General features: G+C 36.5%; 2 protein-coding genes across 2 annotated transcripts in view; one reads left to right on the top strand and one right to left on the bottom strand.

Moving 5' to 3' along the window:
* Positions 1-7452: 7452 nt before the first annotated feature.
* LOC126970847 (intraflagellar transport protein 57 homolog) lies at positions 7453-8928 on the top strand. Its single transcript, XM_050816995.1, has one exon. It carries the CDS (start codon positions 7495-7497, stop codon positions 8620-8622), a length of 1128 nt encoding a protein of 375 aa, XP_050672952.1. The 5' UTR covers positions 7453-7494; the 3' UTR covers positions 8623-8928.
* LOC126970774 (xylosyl- and glucuronyltransferase LARGE2s-like) overlaps positions 8907-20997 on the bottom strand; it is a 31551-nt gene continuing 19460 nt past the window's right edge. The window contains exons 7-8 of the mRNA XM_050816847.1: positions 20281-20411; positions 8907-14482 (exon numbers count right to left, since the gene is read on the bottom strand). Of these exons, the coding sequence (XP_050672804.1) occupies positions 14377-14482; positions 20281-20411 (237 nt within the window). The 3' untranslated portion in view covers positions 8907-14376. The remainder of the gene's footprint in view (positions 14483-20280; positions 20412-20997) is intronic.

The following is a 20997-nucleotide window of genomic DNA, read 5'->3' as shown; positions in this document are numbered from 1 at the left end:
AAGATTTCTGTAAGCATGTTGGGCACTATTGAGATGAGGAAAAAGCACAGAACTACCGTTACGGTTACGCGAAAGAGATTAAAGTACCTTTATGAGAGAGCAGACAACATAAAAAAATTGCCAATGAACGCTAGATGTACTAAAATCTCTTTGGCGTCACGCTATTTATGCAGGAATTTGAAAATTGAATCATAATAATTTGTATCTTATTTTAAATTAAAAGTGCTTAATAAAATATAAGTATCAGTTTTTGAATAGGATGATAGTGATAGGAGATAGGTATTATATGATGACATTAAAATGATATCATCATGAGATTTTTTTTATGTGAAAATTGTTGCAATTATAGAAATTGATGAAGGTAACATATTCAAATTCAAATATTTTTATTCAAAATAGGATTTAAAATCACTTATTGAACGTCAAAATCTACCACCCATTCAAAAGAGACTACCTCAGACCTGAGAAGAATGGGCGCAAGAAACTCAGCGGGCTTTTTTATTTTTTATATAAAATATTGATTACAATGTGATATCGTACAATAAACATTTATTATTAAAAAGCCTGAGGGTGTTCGCTTTATTCCCAGTCCGTGGTGTCATTAAGAAAATTGTTAATGCTATAGTAACCTTTCCCACACAAACGTTTTTTAACAATTCTTTTAAATTTCTTAACACATTTGTTTTGTACATTTTCTGGGATCATATTGTAGAAGCATATACATCGCCCAACAAAAGACTTACTAACTCGACCCAACCGAGTAGTAGGCATAACAAGTTTATGTTTGTTCCTCGTGTTAACATGATGAATGTCACAGTCTCTAGAAAATTCCTCAATGTGCTTATGAACATACAGAACATTATCAAAAATACATTGAGAAGCAACAGTCAAAATGTTTATTTCTTTAAATTTTTCTCTTAATGATTCTTTAGGACCTAGGTTATAAATCGCGCGAATAGCCCTGTTCTGCAGCACAAAGATGGTATTTATATCGGCCGCACTGCCCCATAACAATATACCATAGGACATAATGCTATGAAAATAACTAAAGTATACTAATCTCGCCATATCTATGTCAGTTAACCGTCTAATTTTCTTAACCGCATATGCTGCAGAACTAAGCCTATTCGCCAATCCTTCAATATGGGGGCCCCACTGCAATTTAGAATCAAGAGTAATGCCAAGAAATACTGCAGATTCCACTGGTTTTACCACCTCTCCATTTAATAAAATATTCGCATCTACATTTTTGACATTTGGCGCGGTGAATTTAATATATTTGGTTTTATGACTATTTAACAATAAGTTATTGGCGCTAAACCAGTACACGATGTCTTAACAAGCACACAAGATAAGGAAAGCGAAGCGATCACTAGTAATATATATATATTTAAGCAGCTGTTTACATTAGCGAATTTGAAATGATTAATCTCTGAGACTTTCTTTTAAATCGCTTGGCTAATTTTCTTAACCGCATATGCTGCAGAACTAAGCCTATTCGCCAATCCTTCAATATGGGGGCCCCACTGCAATTTAGAATCAAGAGTAAGGCCAAAAAATACTGCAGATTCCACTGGTTTTACCACCTCTCCATTTAATAAAATATTCGCATCTACATTTTTGACATTTGGCGCGGTGAATTTAATATATTTGGTTTTATGACTATTTAACAATAAGTTATTGGCGCTAAACCAGTACACGATGTCTTAACAAGCACACAAGATAAGGAAAGCGAAGCGATCACTAGTAATATATATATATTTAAGCAGCTGTTTACATTAGCGAATTTGAAATGATTAATCTCTGAGACTTTCTTTTAAATCTCTTGGCACGTGTTGGTGTTTCATCTTATGCAGTGTTGGCAAGGCGTACAATTTTAAGTTGTCATTTGTTAACATCGCATCCTGTATAAAGGTAATCAGTTTGCTGTAAGAAAAAAAAGTATTTTGGGCATATAAATGCACAGTTTTAGATAATGCACATATTTATAATTTTACTAGCTGACCTGAAACGTTGTATTGCCGATATTAAAATCGCGATACAAAAGTAACTATTGATCATAGATGGGTGAAAATTTGAAGTTGTATGTATTTTTTAATGCTGACTCATAATCCAACTTAATTATTACTACTACTACTACTAAAATTTAAAAATATAAATAAAAAAAAAATGAAAAAAAAAAAGTCGTGTGGACCACCCTTAACATTTAGGGGGATGAAAAATAGATGTTGTCCGATTCTCAGACCTACCCAATATGCACTCAAAATTTCATGAGAATCGGTCAAGCCGTTTCGGAGGAGTTCAATGTTTAACACCATGACACGAGAATTTTATATCTTAGAGAATTAATATTAAATTAACTAACATACCTTTACAAAAATTGGCAGTAGTAAAATTATTATTAAAAAAACAATACTTACAACAACATGTTTTTAAAAAGAAGCGGTGTGTGCCTCAGACCTATTTATTATAAAAAAAACCGTGGAGTGCTTTATTATTATTATTTGAAAGGGGTAGGTATTTGGCTAGTTTTAATGAGTCCTACTGTCCTAGTAACACCGCGTCCAGAATGGAACTATTGTGTTTGCCACTCATACTTATAGCTCGTCGTCAAGCCCTGCGTGCTTGATGTCATTTGCTACATTAATATAATTTATTGAGAGATATTGGTAAATGTAGAGTCATTTTGAAAATGTCTAAAAATGTACCCCATGCTTTTTTACAATAAAATATTAGAAAAAAAATACTAAAAGCTTTTAAGAATTGCTAATTAAAATTTATTGAAGACTAGCCCGACAGACGTTGTTCTGTATATAATAAATAAAATAATGTTTTTATATGAATTTGTCAATAATATATAATAACATCAAAAATTACTTCGTAAAATATGCACCCTGCTGTCGTAATGAAATTGTTTCACAGCAGAACTGTCAAACCGTGTTGCTAGGATTACATATGATTTCAACCGCTATGAAAGATATTCCTACCACCATATATATATATATATATAATATGTTCTCCTGGTGTCTATATAGTAATGCGTCGTGCGCTTGGAGTCAGAATATATTAAGGTATACTCGCGCCATACTTAAGACAATCTCTTCTTTAACTATGATCGCCTGGTACCAAAACATTGTATTATGCTTCCTATCTCATTATCTCCCATGTTAAATATAATGAATTGATGTGACTGTCGCTTTTTCGTTTCATCGACTTTCAAATCACAACGATGATAAAGAAGTTGTCACTTCAATAGTATGCATATTTCTGTCTCATTCTTTGCTGGCTTCATCCTACACGTTTTTGTATTTCTGTCTCTTACCTGTCGTTTTTTCCGTGGCATCATAACGATCCTAAAGAAGTTTCACTTCAAAAAATGATATAATATTCAAATTCAAATTCTAGCACTCCTTATATTCCTTATTGTTTTTTTTCTATTTTTGTGTGAAAATCTTAATGCAGTTTACAGAATACATCTATTTAGCAAGTTTCAACAGTTTGGTTCTTATAGTTTCGGAAAAAAGTGGCTGTGACATACGGACGGACAGACAGACACACATGAAAAATCTGTAAGGCTTCCGTTTTTTGCCATATGGCTACGGAACCCTAAAAATGGAATTCATAAGAAGGCAGGCCCTTAAAATTGATTATTGAGCTTGTACGATTAATGAAGATGGGAAAAAGAACTGGACCATCGTCGGAAAGAATAGTGATGTAAATGAGTTCGCAAATAAGTAAACAGTAAATCAGGTCATGGATATGTCCAGGTTGGATTCTCTCAGAGCACTAGGGACAAACTTCATATGGAAGCAAGGAAGAAGTCCTACGACCAAATTGGCCTTATCACAGAAACGTCCTCACTTGTCATTGACCTCTTGCGTCACAGAATAGAGAGGAATAATACAGATATTTAACACAGTCAACAAATTTTAATGAATTAGCTACTTTAGCCGGCAAGAAATAAAATTCATTTTACGTCGTGCTCAGTTCGTAGCTACACTAGACTTAGACATTGATAAATTGGTTTACGCACACTACGATCTACTCTTACTTACTGGATAACTGAGGACCGCCGCACATGAGTAAATAACGGTATAGTTACTCATGTGCAAACAGTTTTTTCATACGAGAGGAGGATGGGCAAAAATGTATGAATATTGGTCTACCTTTCCAACACTAACGCCCTCTGTGGAAATGAGAAGCTTATAAGTCCACACTCAAATTATGGTTATCGTTTATGTCTAAAAGCATGGGAGTTTTTCTTATATTCTTTGACAAAAGGTCTCGACTGTATGATGTTCAGAGTTATTTAATAACGGCGCTGTCGGAAAACAGAACGGCTGCACACAACAGTTAACTCTCGTCTATTTTTTTCCATTTTAATAATAAAAAGGAAAGCCAATAAATAATTAACGCGCACAGTTTGAAGAGTAGAACTCAATAGTCCGTTTCAGCCCAGTTTACGTCTTAAACCCAAGGACTTACAGCGATATTTCCATAGAACGAAATTAAGTACTTAAAAATAAGCTTTTCACTGATATACAGGGTGGACCAAAAGTCCGTTTACATTTGAATCGGTTGCCGCGTCTAGCAGCGGCGGCGGAGGGTGGTGGAAGGGTTACGCATTGCAAGAACGGCCAATGGGAATTTAGTACCATGGCGTCGTTTAGCGGTAGTCAACGTGCATTTTGTGTACGCGAGTACTATCGAAACAACGATTCTGCGACCTAAGCTCAACCAAAGTTTTGCAATCATTACAATCTACGACACAAAAATCAAGCTCCATCAGGTGTGTTAATTAAAAAATGGGTGCTCAAGTTTGAGAAGACGGGATCAACAATGGATTTACGTCGATCTGGCCGGCCTAGAACGTCGAGGGACCCCGAAAACGTGGAGCGAGTAAAATCGTCTGTTCGTGACCAACCTGGACTATCAACTCGAAAGCAGTCTGCTGTCCTTAACGTGCCAAGATAATGATGTATTAAACGGCATTCTCAAGAAAGATTTAAGTCAACATTCCTATAAAATCCAAATGGTGCAGGAATTAAGGCCTCAGGACCATGCTACTAGGTTGCAGTTTGCGAACGAAATGGTAGAGCGATTCACCAGTTTTACAAACATTTTTTTCTCAACAAGGCACACTTCCACCTAAATGGGCATCTTAATAGATAAAATTGTCGTTATTGGAGTGACACTATGTCATGGTATCAAAAACCCCTGCATTCCAGCCAACCAACCCAGTAACTCTTGACGAATTAAAGGATCGTATTCGCACAGAAATCCAAAACATCTCAACAGAAACATGTAAAGCTGTCATCGAAAATTTCCGCTCTAGATTGCAGCAATGCCAGAATAATGAAGGATTGCATATGGATGATGTGATTTTTAAGAAATAAATTCCCTCTTTGTTTACTATTGAAAACAATAAACCATTTTAATCTACTGTAATTAGTTTTTTTTAAATCATCATTCCAATTATAAACGGACTTTTGGTCCACCCTGTAGATTTAATTACTGTTGAGCAGGTAGACCACATTGCCCATTCTTTTTTCTTTATTTTTATGGAATAGTAGGACAAACGAGCGTACGGGTCACCTGGTGTTAAGTGATCACTGCCGCCCACACTCTCCTGCAACACCAGAGGAATCACAAGAGCGTTGCCGGCCTTTAAGGAAGGTGTACGCGCTTTTCTTGAAGGTACCCATGTCGTATCGTCCCGGAAACACCGCACAAGGAAGCTCATTCCACAGCTTCGTGGTACGAGGAAGAAAGCTCCTTGAAAACCGCACTGTGGAGGACCGCCACACATCCAGATGGTAGGGATGATATCGTAACTTGTGGCGTGTCGTGCGAAGGTGAAATGAAGGAAGGAAGAAGAAGGAAGGAAAGGAATCAGGTTGAACAGCTCTTCGGTACACTCCCCGTGATAAATGCGGTAGAAGACACATAATGAAGCGATGTCTCTACGCAACGCCAAGTGATCCAGCCGTTCACAGAGTACTGGGTCCCCGACAATTCGAGCTGCTCTGCGTTGCACGCGGTCAAATGGATCGAGCTGATACTGGGGTGCGCCAGACAAAATTGGTCCTTGGCTTTGGTAGTATGAAGTGGTCATTATTGCGTCTATGTTGTATTTGTTTATTTTTTGTAAATGTAAATTCTGAATGTATTTGTTTGTCTATAATTTTTCCGCTTAATAATAGTAAAAATATGTTCCAACTAAGGACTGGAATAAAAACGGTACGCTGTAACACTTACGGTACTTGTGTCGCCTAAAATTATCACAATGAAAGATTAAAACAGAAATCTTTAATCGCACTGAGTAATCTATGCTGTTGGCCAAAAGCTAACATTGGTTTTATGTCAATGAAATGTGTCACTGGTGCTGCACTACAAGAAACATAATTTTCAAATGTATTTACATCTAATTGGGTTTCGTTGCCAAATATTTTAAATGGCTCGTTGTTTTGGAGCGAATCTATTTGTTGCTATTTATAATTCGCTTTAAAAAGCAACTGCGACTGGTATACAGTTTTTTGTTGAAATCATCTTTTTAGGTCCTACCGGCTGCCTATTTGATGCTATGGAACTGAGCCACAGACAAGAGCGCATACCTTTTCTTATGAAAGTGAAGGACAAACACCATATTCTGATGGTTTGATGACCGCGGCACATTCTCACTTCTAACACCATAGTCACAAGAGCTTAGCTTACTAAAAATTGGGTGCAGTTGCCCCACATGACTCTATCTAACAAAAATATTGCAAAATCTTAATCTCATATAAAATAGTTTTAAGAAACAACAATTTTTATAAGCACTGCATGCTCAGTCACATCTTTAGGTATGCGAAGTCGCAGGTTTTTGTTTTTTTTTCTCTTTTTATTGAGAGGAGGAAAATACATTTACGCATTGAAGACGCCGAAGCGGGGCCCATATGTCGGGATCGGGTGTAAACACCCAACTAAAAACCTCCTCTGTGCTGATAGCCCTAAAGGCTTTTACAGCGAAGCCGGGCGGGGGCCTTGGTGCCCGAAAAATGAAGTCGCAGGTATGATCTTTTTTGTTATAGTCTGATATATATATACATATGATAAGATTGTTTATCGAATCTTTGCCGTTTGTGATTTGCATCATTGTGTAGCTACCTACAGTTCTAGAGGAGGCCTAAGTATACCCAAAGTGGGGTTCCAATTAGATAACTTTTATATTATACGCGTAGTTTTAAGATTATAATACATTATATATATATATGTATTCGAAGATTGTTGGAATCAATAAAAGGCGTATTATTATTATTACCTACAGTTAGGTAAAGCCTTAGTGCTTAGGGTAAACCCTAATCAGAGTTGCGACGTGTTTGTTAGCTAGTGATGTTATCAATCGTTGCTAGGAAACGAGAAGACAACAAACATTACAAAAAGTTGTTTTTGCGTTATTCGTGTTGTTCTTGGTAGTTGTATTACAGCTTCTTAGTACAAGTTATTACTGAAAACATGGACCTTAACATCATGGATAAATTACGAATACTAGGAATAGATGTAGAATTGCGGCCACAAATAAAGATGAAGCCGATGTGTAGATACTATTTTGTAACATCGACCAACCCCGGTGAACAATTCTTTGTTTTCGCCTCAATAGCTGCATGGCTTATTAGAAAAACTGGCAAAAATTTTGATCAGCCAAACGAAGAGGATGATCCAAACACAATTATTGCAATGATTGTGGATATATTGAGGGAAAAAGATATTGCAGTAGACTTTTCTTCACATAAGTTAAAACAAGGCTATGGAGACGAAGTCTGTTATATTTTAAATGTTTTAGCGGACGAAGCATTGAAATTTGATAATTTTGAATGGCAGAAACCAATTGTAGACATACGTGATACGGAAGAATCTGTAGAAGACACCGACCAGATAATAGATGAAACTGAAATAACACTGGATAAAGTTGAAGACGAAATGGCTATTTATTCCGAAGAATCGGAAGGAGAGCAATACAATGAGAATGATGAAAAGGATTCTAGTCTAGTAAATAAGATTCATGATTGGGAGGCGTGGAAATTGGAACTAGAGAGGGTTGCTCCAGCATTAAGATTAAAAATAAGTGCAGATGGCCGTGATTGGCGTGCTAGACATAGCCAAATGAAGTCTTACAGAGACGAACTACTTGAAAGATTTAAAACAACTGGATCGCAATTGAATAAAGTCCACAGTAATATCAGTTCTACAATGGATAAGATTAACGCTAGAGAGAATATACTGAATGAACAGTTTCAGTCAAAAGTACGAGAATATGGAACTTTACTAGACGAATTAAATAAAGTCACAAATGAGTATAAAGAGGTGAGTGTTGGTGTTACCGAGAGACAGGAAATGTTAAATGAACTCACTTTGAAAGTTGAGAATATAAAACAACGAACTGAATCGAAAGGATCTTCGATGAACGATAATGCCCCATTAATAACAGCTAAGAAAGCAGTGGAAACGTTGAAGAAGGATATTCAAGAGCTTGATTTTCAAATTGTCATACTTCTATGGATGTTAATATCACGAGAGAATCCGAAAAGTAACAGCTTTTACACGAATGCAGAGTCTAAAATGATAACTAACGAACTTTACTAAGATTTTACTTTTTGAAACTTCCATGAGATACTGCGAATTACTTTCGTAGTGTCAAATGCTATGTTGTATGCTATGTTATGATAGATAGGCCTTTGTCCAGCAGTGGACGTCTTCCGGCTGAAATGCTGATGTATGTAGATCTTGTAGAAGGTACTATACAATGGATGATACTGATCGCGGTTTGTTGCATTTTTTTGTCCATTTCTCAATATAATAATGAAGAATTACTTCATAAAATAAATATGGCGGGTATTTTATGATCCATTATAAATAAAAGGAAGACATAAAATGCAAATATTTTATTTAAAAAAAGTAAATTACAACACCTTTTTGATACAACAATAATTATAAATATTTTATTTGAGTACAAGTGATAAGCTTTGGTAAAGAAAATTATCAATTAATAATAATTATTATGAAAACTATAATTGACTTTGGTTTAAAAGGAACTCATATTCAATAAACAAAAACACTACGCAAAAACAATAATAATATTATGACGAACAGGCGATTCATTAAAATTAAGACTTATAATTATTAAACTCTAAATAAAAATACTGCGAGGAAGACAAAATATTATCTGTGACAATGATATAAATAAAAATTCTGTTCACAGAATTAGAAATCTGTAAATAAAAATTAAAGTGTTTGTTTTTAATATCAAAATAATAGTTTTTACTAAACAAATATCACTGTTGATACGATTCGATTGTGTATTCAATTGAAATAGTCCTATTTGGACAGGTCTGCCACTGACATTGATTTATTTTACTTATATTACTGACCAGTGCGGGGCTCCTTTGCACAGGATGCCGGCTAGATTATGGGTACCACAACGGCGCCTATTTCTTCCGTGAAGCAGAAATATGTAAGCATTATTGTTTCGGTCTGAAGGACGCCGTGGCTAGTAAAATAACTGGGCAAAAGAGACTTAACATCTTATGTCTCAAGGAGACGAGCGCAATTGTAGTGCCGCTCAGAATTTTTGGGTCTTTCAAGAATCCTGATCAGCATTGTAATGGGCAGGGCGTATCAATTTCCATCAGCTGAACGTCCTGCTAGTCTCATCCCTTATTTTCATTAAAAAAACACAATACTTACAACAAAATGTTTTTAAAAAAAGGTCGTCTCGTCCCTAATTTCCATGAAAAAAAATCTTGTACGTGGAAGGAATTTTTTTAGGACACTAAGGGACGCCCTTACTGTCATAAAAAAATAAAGTTAAGCAAATAAGGATATAAGGGACAGATTATCACCTCAATGAAAATACGAGGGTGAAATTGCAAGTTTTGATCACTTCAAATCGAATATCAGGATTTCTTAACTCATTTTACCCACGGGCTTTGTTGCGCTTTACAACAGCTGCGAGCCCTGTACCACAAAACAGATAATTTAGCGACTGTCGCTATCCCAGACGTTTCATAATATTTATCAACTCTAGGCGAACAGACTATAGAGGTTGTACTTTAATAATGTAATTTGTATTTAAACAAAACACTTTTAAAGGATTAAAACGCGTGTTATTGTAACTGTTTTAATCATATAAAAGTGTTTTATTTAAATGTGTAACACTCGCGTTAATCAAAGAAAATACCATGTAATTTGTAATTTAAAGCTTCTTTCGTGTATAAGAATGATTTACATCTGACTAGTAGGTCCAGAGATTAGCACTTAAAAATAAACGAACAACTCTTAAAATTAAATATTGTACAATATTATATTATTAAATAAACAACAGAATCTCAAGTTCCTTAAGACTAGCATATATTAAAAAAAAAATTGATTCTAAAATTTTGGTGAATCATACATTGATTGCATTCAATGCATCAGAGCTCATTGCGTCTGTTATGTTTAAAAAAAAACACTAATTGAAACCCATATAATTATTAATTATTACACATTTTTAAAAATGATTTTATTTTGTCGGTCATTGTCGGCCAATTAGTAGCATTTCTGGAAAATAATAATATTATATCGAACATACAACATGGTTTCAGACCAAATAGAAGTACAACAACAGCGCTTACTTCTTTTACTAATGATGTTAATACTTATTTAAATGAAAAACAATTGGTGGTAGCTATTTTTATAGATTTTAAAAAGGCTTTTGACACGCTGGAGCACGACGCCTTATTGCAGTCTATGGATGAATGCGGTATACGAGGGCCTATTAAAATCTGGTTCCAAAACTATTTCAAAAACAGGCTACTTAAAGTAAATGTCCTTGGAGCAGAGACTGATCCAGGTACAGTATTAAATGGTGTTCCAACTGGCTCCATATTTGGTCCGATAGGATATAGTATTCATGTGAACAGTATGAGCAAAGTTATAAAAAATTGTAAAGCATATATGTATGCTGATGACACATGTTTATTGTATAGTAGTAGAGACCCAAATCTTATTCAAATCATATTGCAACAAGATTTTAATAATATTAATAAATGGGCACATGACAATGGAATTATTATTAATATGGAAAAGACAAAATGTATGCCTATATTCTCACCATATAGTCAATATAAAGATATTAAAATTAAAATAATAGGACATAGTTACTCTTGCTTGCATAGTTCCTCACAAATATGTCAATGTAGTCAGTTGGAACAGGTAACGTCGTATAAATATCTAGGGCTCATTGTTGATAAAAATTTCTCATGGAATGCACATGTTAACTCAGTATGTTCGAAACTCCGCACAGTATTTGGTAAAATTTATCACTTAAAGTCATCGGTGGGTAAAAATATTTTGTACACCCTGTATCACTCTTTGGTCGAGGCAACAATTAGTTACGGATTGAGTAGCTATGGACTAACTTTTACTACGAATAAAAATAAAATCAAAACTTTGCAAATAAGAACATTAAAGCTCTTAGTGAACAGAAATGTAAAAAACAAACTTAACGGGAACTATGAACGCTTGTTTAAAATATGTAGTATTATTCCAATTGATAAAAAGGTAAAATTATTAACGTTAATCGAACAATATCGAGATATAAATAAATTTGTAGTACAGAGAGTGCATACCTACTCAACTCGGCTATCTAACAAAAACAAGCTAGTGGTACCTAAAATATGTAATTATTACGGTATGCGTAGCATGCAATGGGTAATACCTACATTAATAAATGAATTAACTACCCATATAGCGTCACAATTGTCGAATTGTAAAACAAAAAATCAGGTGAAAAACTTATTGCGAAAGTTCTACTTAGCACAATGTCCATAATAAATAGACTTAAGAAATAGTGGTAGGGACTTTTAAATTGTCACACACAAAAACATAATATTGATTTGATAATTTGCGAAACACGAGAATTACTGCCGACAAACTGCTGCGCAGTTTGGCAGAATAATATGTATACATCGTTTTATAATGTTGTATCAGAAATAAATGGTTAAAAAAAAAAAAAAAAATTTAAATGTGTGATGCTCCCGATAAATAAAATATGAAAATAAGCTCTCCCTATAATTGCTATTTGACCCTAACAATGGTCAGAGGGCAATAGAGAGGGCTATGCTCGGAGTTTCCCTGCGAGATCGAATCAGAAATGAGGAGATTCGTAGGAGAACCAAAGTAACCGACATAGAGCCCGCGCAGACAGAGAGCGGTCAGAGTTCTGCGTTCTAGTGACCGTTGACCGCCCAAGAGTTCCAACACACACAAGCGGCGTGCAAATTCTCGCGTTCTAGTTTCGTTTGGGTCTTTGCACATGCAACATGTCACTAGAAAGTTCGTCATCCGATGAAGAATTATTGATCTTGTGAAGCTCAGCAGCTTCTAAGAAGAAAAGGAAGTATTGGGTGCACCCAATTAACACAATGCGAGAAGAACAAGGCGAATTCAGTATTATTTTTCAGGATTTACCTAAAGATGAACAACGATTCTATGTTTATATTCGAATGTCGATTAATAAACTCCTTTCACTAACCAATTCAATCAACTTTTCCGTTATTCCAAACTCAGACATCGCGGCATTCCGGCGTTCTCTGTCTTGGTGGGAAAACAACTCTTGGAACGCGACGTTCCGCTTTGACCGCCGCGGTTAGTCTGCCCGCTGTGTGCGTTATTGTTATAGACTCAGTATATTCTAATGAACGCCGAACGCGGAACTCGGAACTCCTGACCGCTCCCTGTCTGCGCGGGCTCATAGTGATTGCGTGACTGAAGTGGCAGTGGGCAGGGCACATAGTGGGGCAGTAAAGTCCTCGAATGGCGACCACGTACCGGAAGACGCAGTGTAGGTAAGCCCCCCACAAGATGGACCGACGATTTTGTCAAGAACGCCGGAATACGTTGGATGAGGGCAGCGCAGGACCGATCGTCGTTGAAATCTTTGGTCTTTGTCCAGCAGTGGACGTCTTCCGGCTGATGATGATGATGATTTGACCCTAACAATAACAGTCCTTCCCAAATCGGCGGAGCTCCGGGGCACTAGATTTTTCAGATACACCAAAACCGAATATACCGTACAGCACCCTACTCCCTCACCAAATTTTGACCCTTATTTTGTTTATAAGATGGTTTATTTTGCATGGTCTTATAGCTTGGTTCAATAACTTTCTGATACATTCACTCAAATCATCCTAATTATAAGCAAGATCACAGAATGCTGCGCGAGAGTCAATATCACGCTGATCTGAGGAATATAGCGCGATCAGTTTCCAGGAACTGAAAGGTTTGACTCATACATTAACTAAACGATGTAGCCCAATTGTCGGCTAAGTGAAATTATCTTTATTCCACCTATTTATTTCTGCCGTGGAGAAGTAATGTGTAAACATTACTGTGTTTCGGCCTGAAGGGCGCCGTTGCTAGTGAAATTCCTGGGCAAATGAGACTTAACATCTTATGTCTCAAGGTGACGAGCGCAATTGTAGTAATCCGCGCTCGGAATTTTTGGGGTTTTCAAGAATCCTCAGCGGCCCTGCATTGTAATGGGTAAGACGTATGAATGACCATCAGCTGAACGTCCTGTGCGTCTCGTCCCTTAAAAAAAAATTGTTCATATTGCTTATTCAGAGATAATTTTAAATTGCCTCAATCAATAAGTTGCCTCTGTCTGGCAATCCATGGTAATAAAGTGCTCAAGCTTTTCTCTGAATATTTTAGTTATTTAACCCACGAGTTATTAAATTCTCGAGTTTTTTTCTATTTGTCCCTAAAATTGACTAATTCTTTGAATTTCTCTTCTATTATATTTCGTTATTACTCTATTTTTCACCAGTGGGATGCTCCTTTGCACAGGATGCCGGCTAGATTATGGGTTACCACAACGGCGCCTATTTCTGCCGTGAAGCAGTAATGTGTAAGCATTACTGTGTTTCGGTCTGAAGGGCGCCGGAACTAGTGATATTACTAGGCAAATGAGACTTAACATCTTATATCTCAAGGTGACGAGCGCAATTGTAGTGCTGCTCAGAATTTTTGGGTTTTTCAAGAATCCTGAGTAGCTGTAGTAGCTGAACATCCTGCTCGTCTCGTCCCTTATTGTCATAAAAAAAAAATTAAGGGCTCGAGATTTTATGTGCTTATTCCTATTTCACCTTAACGAGACATTGTAAGGGTAAGTTTCTATTGAAGTTTTCAAGCAGTTTCTGCAAATTCTAACTTAACCCTCACATCAGTATCCTGTGATGTTATCTAGAATGTCTATATATTATTGCTATTTGACGCTAACACTGACAATTTCATGTCATAGGCACTTATATACCACCATTTATTACGTTTCCCACCGCAATGTACTTTTTACATGATCTATTTAACTTGACCGAAGTGAGGTGGTTCGTTCGCAGTTTCTAAGGTGATGTTGTATTTCTTGTTCAAATCGGCCAGGAATTCTTGTTTTAGCAGCGCCAGACATCTGTAATAAAATATATATAATGAAAAAGATCCTTGTTTTAGGCTCAATCACGCCTTAACCACTGATCGTATCGCTATGAAACTACCAACATTTATGAAATGAATGAAATTTAACCTAGACGGTTTAAGGTTTATGATTTTTTATTGCATTTGTAATAAGGTGAATAAAATTTAATTTATTTCCTTTTAAAATTCTCCCAGCTAGGCAGTAAAAGTATATAATTTTTTTAAAGTTATTTTACTAAGACTATAAAACTAACTATTACTTATATTTTAAAGTATATTAAATAATTTATGTTTATATTAAAACATAGGTTATGATCTAAACAATTTATGAACGATGCGGGACTCGATCCCTCGGACGGAACCCGAGAGGTCTCGGGTTCGAGTCCCGCATCGTTCAGCAATTTTGGTTATAAATTTTATTTAATGGTTATTATGTCAATATTAAAAACTTGAAGTATAAGGTATAGGTTTAAAAGATTTGATATAAGTTTGAAATAGTAGTAATTACAGTATCGCGATTGACCACGAAGTATAATCCGGCTAAGTTTGGAACCGAGCAGTTGCTTGTAACGTAGTGGATTTCGGCTATCTCCATTCTTTACAAGATTTTAGCCGTCATCTGTCAATCTAACAATGACTGCACATTTCACACAATCGAGTTTATCGCTTTTTATAGTTTCGCTAGCCTGCTGTACTGTTCGACACCAAAGAGTATATAATGACGAGGCAACATTTCTTCGCATGACTGCAGCGCCGCGCACAGACTTCTTTCGTGAAATGGACTCTACAGACTTTTGTCATCAGTTGCATAAAACGTAGTTGATTTCGATTTCCTTTTTACATGATTATAGCTGTCATCTGTCAATGACTGCACGTTTAATTTTTCCTCATCATTATATCAGCCGGAAGACGTCCACTGCTGGACAAAGGCCTCCCCCAAAGATTTCAACGACGATCGGTCCTGCGCCTGTCCTCATCCAACGTATTCCGGCGATCTCGACCAGATCATCGGTTCATCTTGTGGGGGCCTACCAACACTACCTCTTCCGGTATGTGGTCGCCATTCGAGGATTTTACTGCCCCAACGGCCATCTGTCCGTCGAGCTATGTGCCCTGCCCACATCCACTGCAGTTTCGCAATCATCCGGGCTATATCAGTGACTTTGGTTCTTCCTCCTACGGACCTCCTCATTTCTGATTCGATCTCGCAGGGAAACTCTGGATATAGCCCTCTCTATTGCCCTCTCGGCGACCATTAGCTTCTCATCAGGCCCATAGTTTTCCACTAAATGTTCCTAGATGAATCCAAGATCTATCATTATACCTACTTATAAGTTACATTTTTAAATTGACAAATAAGCGAAACAGTGAAACGGCTCATTTCTAGAAATGCCTGGCTGCCTGATTTCTGGGTTCAAGCCTTTTAGTGAACCACGATAACGCAGTACGATTTTTCATCTTCACACATAATTTGAAATTCTTCGTAGGTGTGTGTATTTTTTGTCACGTAAAAGAAAGATGCTAAAGAGTTTCGCTTAAGCAATATAGATAACACTAGAGGGAATGGAACCTCTGTTTCCCAGATGAGAGGCAACGGCCTAAGGCTATTAGCCAGATCCACATCGATCAATCCAAAATGGATCGGCGATCCTGCGATCCGCGATCCAAGATCGTGGAGCGTGGATCGTACAATGCCGATCCAACAGCGATATTTTGTGATCCTGACTGTCTGCTCTAACACGCTCCTGCCGATCCATACTGAATCAGTTGAACTTTGTCTGGCTATGGAGACACATGTGCAACGACGTAGCAGCAACAAGCTATATTTTCCTTATATATTTACGACAAAAATTACGGAAACGAATAAGACAGTATTGGATTAAAACAATGTTTAAAAACCGGTTGGAATATGCGACTCGGCTTAACAAAGAGTTAATCGATGATGGAGCTGAAGCTAATTTGGAACGAATGACTGCAAATCAATTTGACTTATTGTGTTCACTAGCGAAGAACAAAATTAGAAAGAAAGATACAAAATATCGTGATGCCATTAGGATCCCATAAACATTTATTCTCCCTATAACGGGATATTAACCGGATACATTGCAAATTATCCATGTGACCAAAAAACCGACAACAAATGGATCGCATGCGGTGGGGAGCGCGCGATCCCCGCCGTGAGCACGGATCGCGCGGCACGTCCTCATCGCCTGCACATTTGGATCGCGCTCAAGCCGCGCGCGATCGGAGCTTGGTGGATCGTTCGGTGTGGATCCGGCTATTTAAACCCCTGCTTTACAGAATTGAACTTATTTCTTTTTTCTTCCAATAAAGGTTCGTCCACAATAGCGAGCATAAAAACGATTGTATACATTACCTTCTCCTATTGGAGTAGTGTATGATTAAGACATGAAAGAAAGAGAAAAAATTATTAACGCAATTCAAAGGAATATTGAGGGGTCACCTGAAAGTAATGATTTTTCACCTCTCGCAAACGTACAACTCCAGAAGTATTGGGCAAAACCGGTATAGATGCCGCAGTGGGATAGATGCCTCAATGTATTGGTTCATAAAGTATGCAGCTGGGTGTAAATAGCTGCTCTTTTATATTTAATTTATTTAAAAAATACTTGGGCATCTATCCCTATGATAAAGGATATATGCCCTGATTTTTCAAGGTTTATGTGCCCTTAAGGGTATCTATTCTTCCATACACCATATATGGTATCAGGGTACCTACATTTTTAGTAGTCTGTTATATGTATTTTATATATGGACTTTTTACTGATTGGAGCAGAACCAAGCCACGAAAATAGAAAAGACCGGAAGGAGTGCAAGCTCGAGAAGGTATGTTCTTGGACTGCAGAATAACTTTCGATGAAATGGACAAAAAAACCTGTGGGGGTAAACGAAATATCCCGACAATTTGGGATTACATCGTGAGCATTGTCATTTTCAGTTTTAGTGAAAACGACGATGACAACCTAGCTGATTTATGTGATAAAGAAAATGATAAGTTGAAAGTAAACCGAGCGTCACTAAATCTGCACTACTGTATGAAACCTGTACACCTTTTCAGAAAATTGGGTAGTGTTTTTCCTTTACATAATATTATTAAGAGCATCTATGCCGCACTGCAGGCATCTATCCTTCTTAGTATTTTCATGGTTGGGCAACTATCCATACTGGTAGGTATTCTCAAACAAAGTGTTCAACAAAACGCTAAATTCTGACAGGACAGAAAGATTAAAGTATTATTTTAAAATTAGAAGGCTATTTCATAAAGTGGGTTATCTATCCTGGTTTTACCCTAACGAGATTATTTTCCTTTAAGTTGGGAGCACTTCGTGTACAGAAATACGTTTTCTAGAGAAATACAGTGTGACAATGAAGAATGTTAATGGGCATCGAAATCCATTAAAACTTTGTCACAAAATCTATATGTATATAAATACACTGGTGTTTAATTTCAAAATACCAATTAGTTTAGATTTAACACACATCTAAAGGTCCCATAAATATTTATTTTCCGTGCCGGCGCGCAGCCGCTGTGTGACGTCACAGGTCAACACTCACTCCTTTATTTCCTTACTAGCTGACCCGGCAAACGTTGTTTTGCCATATAAATTATTTTTAGAGTTAGACCATTTCTTGGACATTGCTTTATTTTTCTAAAATAAACGTAGCCTAAGTTACTCCTTATTACATCAGCTACCTGCCAATAAAAGTCGCCGGATTAGCCGGAACAAACAGGCAGACAGACAGACAGACAAAAATTGTAAATTAAATGTATTTTGGTGTATGTACCGTATATATATTCATAATATACATTTAGTAAAAAACGGTTATTACAATATTACAAACAGACACTCCAATTTTACTTAAATGTATAGATAATAGATAGATAATTCACACAATATTTTTATAAATTATAGCATATATGTTATTCTGGTGTGTAAGCTATATTATTGCAAAGTTTCATCAAAATCAATTTAGTATTTGTGCTTTTACATTTCGCCACAACACATGACTTTCTTATGTTTAAATTAAACATATCAAACAATATTTGCGCAATCTCCTAGTGACCCGGAGCGGGCAAAGTATTGCGCGAGTGTTGACTTATGACGTCACACGTAGCGACCTCCGGCCGGCGAAACTCGCGCCATGCGCATATGTTTGCAATTCCATATCTCGGAAACTAATTGGAGTATCGTCTTAATTTTTATTAAAAGGCATAAAAAGGCATTTATTTTCTCGAAATTGATTCCTTTAGAATTCTTTTTGATGTCATTTCTTATGCTACTAGATACTACTACCGCTTCGGAAACAAATGGCGCTCTGAGAGAGAAGAAGGGGCGCAAGAAACTCTCCCAGCATTCTTTTTTTTTGCGCTCTTTTCAATAAAAATATACAATATTGTACAGTCATTTCTATCGCTATAAAATAATCACAATCTAGTCCCCAGGCTGTCCGATCATTTAGATATTCAGCAGTGGAGTAATAGGATTTACGACAGAGCCATTTTTTTATAAAACATTTAAATTTATTTATAGATAATGCCTGAACAGTGGCTGGGACTTTATTGTAGAAGTGTATACATTTACCCTTAAAGCTATTATGTATCTTATGAAGCCTACTAGAATTCGTTACAAGCAATCCCTTATTTCTAGTGTTATAATAATGAAAATCACTATTAAGAGCAAAAAGGTGACGATTTTTGTGAACATATATTAAATTTTCATAAATGTACACATGAACAGTCATAATATTTATTTCTTTAAATTTTTCTTTGAGAGACTGTCTATAACCAAGCTGATATATAGCATTTTCTATAAAGAATACGAAAAGCTAAAAATCAAAATGAGTGAACATCGTATAGTTTGAAAATCAAATCATACACACACACTACACATGAAACTTCCCGAATTTTCGAAAATTTTGAATATTCTTAGCGGGAAGTTAAAAATACTAATTGTACAATAAGAGTAAAATCTAAAAATATATGGTTATCAGAAATTAAAACTCCCTTTTTTCCTCAACAAATGTAACAAGTACAGCACAGTATTCTTGTTATGGGCGGTTAAGCCTTTTATAACTCGGTGCCACAAACTTGTAAAGTAAAGATGCAGTATAGATTATAGGTATCACAACGTCGCCTATTTCTACTGTAAAGCAGTAATGTGTAAGCATTACTGTTTTTCGGTCTGAATGGCGCCGTAGCTAGTCAAATTATTGGACAAATGAGACTTGACAACTTATGTCTCAAGGTGACGAGCGCAGTTGTAGTGCCGCTCAGAATTACTAATCCTGAGCGGCACTGCGTTGTATATTGAATGGGCAGGGCGTATCAATTACCATCAGCTGAACGTCCTACCCGTATCGTTCCTTATTGTGATAAAAAAAACAAAACTAAATATTTGACTATTGAAAATACTTGCATTCTATTTAAATCTTAATTTTCTTTTTGTGGTGGTGCATTGTAATATTATTAATTATCAAAGTCAACTTGACTTTGACGACCCATATAGCCGAATGGTAAGTGACCCTGACTACTAAGCTAGAGGTCCCGGGTTCGAATCTCGGTAGGTGCAATGATTTATATGATGAATATGGATGTTTGTTTCCGAGTCATTGATGTTTATATGTATTTATGTATGTTTAAATAAGTATATAGTACAAAATATATCGTTGTCTTGTACCCATAGTACAGGCTATGCCTAGTTTGGGGCAAGATAATTTGTGTAAAAGTGTGCTAAAAAAACTTTCGAGGTAGGACAACAAATTTTGACTTACATTCGATAGTGGGGATTCCCTCGGAACGCCGTGATATCTGGAGAGGGTGCATGGGGCGTATGCACCACGAAGGCATCTGGCAATACCACAAGTCGGTATCCTTGGGCCTTCAACTCCACGCTGTGTGACACCTGGAGTTCATGCGTCAAACGTCATTTCTAAATATTCGATATTTTGAAGTTATACTTCTTTAGGCCCGTTATGAAAAAAGTATGAGAGTGAAATTTTAAGATGCGCGCGCATCACTGTAACACAAATGTAACAGGGTGAAGTTGGTCCCTAATATTTTCTGACGTTTGCGTCATTCGTTATTCTTTTTTTGGTTTCTTCGTCCATTTATAATACAGGCAAAGGGTTCCAGCCCATACAGCCGTATTCATTATTTAAATATGAATTGTCAAAGCCATCTTTGCAAGATTTTTACAAAATTGATCTTTCTAAAAACGTAGAATAGCACGAGGAATAAATCATTTTAATGATTTTTGCTTTGATAGGCCAAAGAAGTATAACTTCTTTCGTGCATACATAAGTACACACACACTTTTTTTTCATACAAGTGGGGACTATCAGGTAAGTGACGGGATGGGAAGAGATGAGGCAACCCAGCCACAGAAATCCGCAACAGCAGAGGTCGAGAGATGTGTTGTCGGCCTTTAAGTTTAAATTTACCAGTGGGAGGCTCCTTTGCACAGGATGCCGGCTAGATTATGGGTACCA

The sequence above is a fragment of the Leptidea sinapis genome, chromosome 22 (genome assembly GCF_905404315.1).
Source record: "Leptidea sinapis chromosome 22, ilLepSina1.1, whole genome shotgun sequence".
In the NCBI taxonomy this organism is placed as follows: Eukaryota; Metazoa; Arthropoda; class Insecta; order Lepidoptera; family Pieridae; genus Leptidea; species Leptidea sinapis.
Note: the sequence above shows the minus strand (reverse complement) of the source record. Positions and strands in the feature narration are given on the sequence as shown.

Bases quoted from the DNA above. Each gene is read 5' to 3' on its own strand.
- LOC126970847 (XM_050816995.1), top strand. From the start codon at position 7,495: ATGGACCTTAACATCATGGATAAATTACGAATACTAGGAATAGATGTA.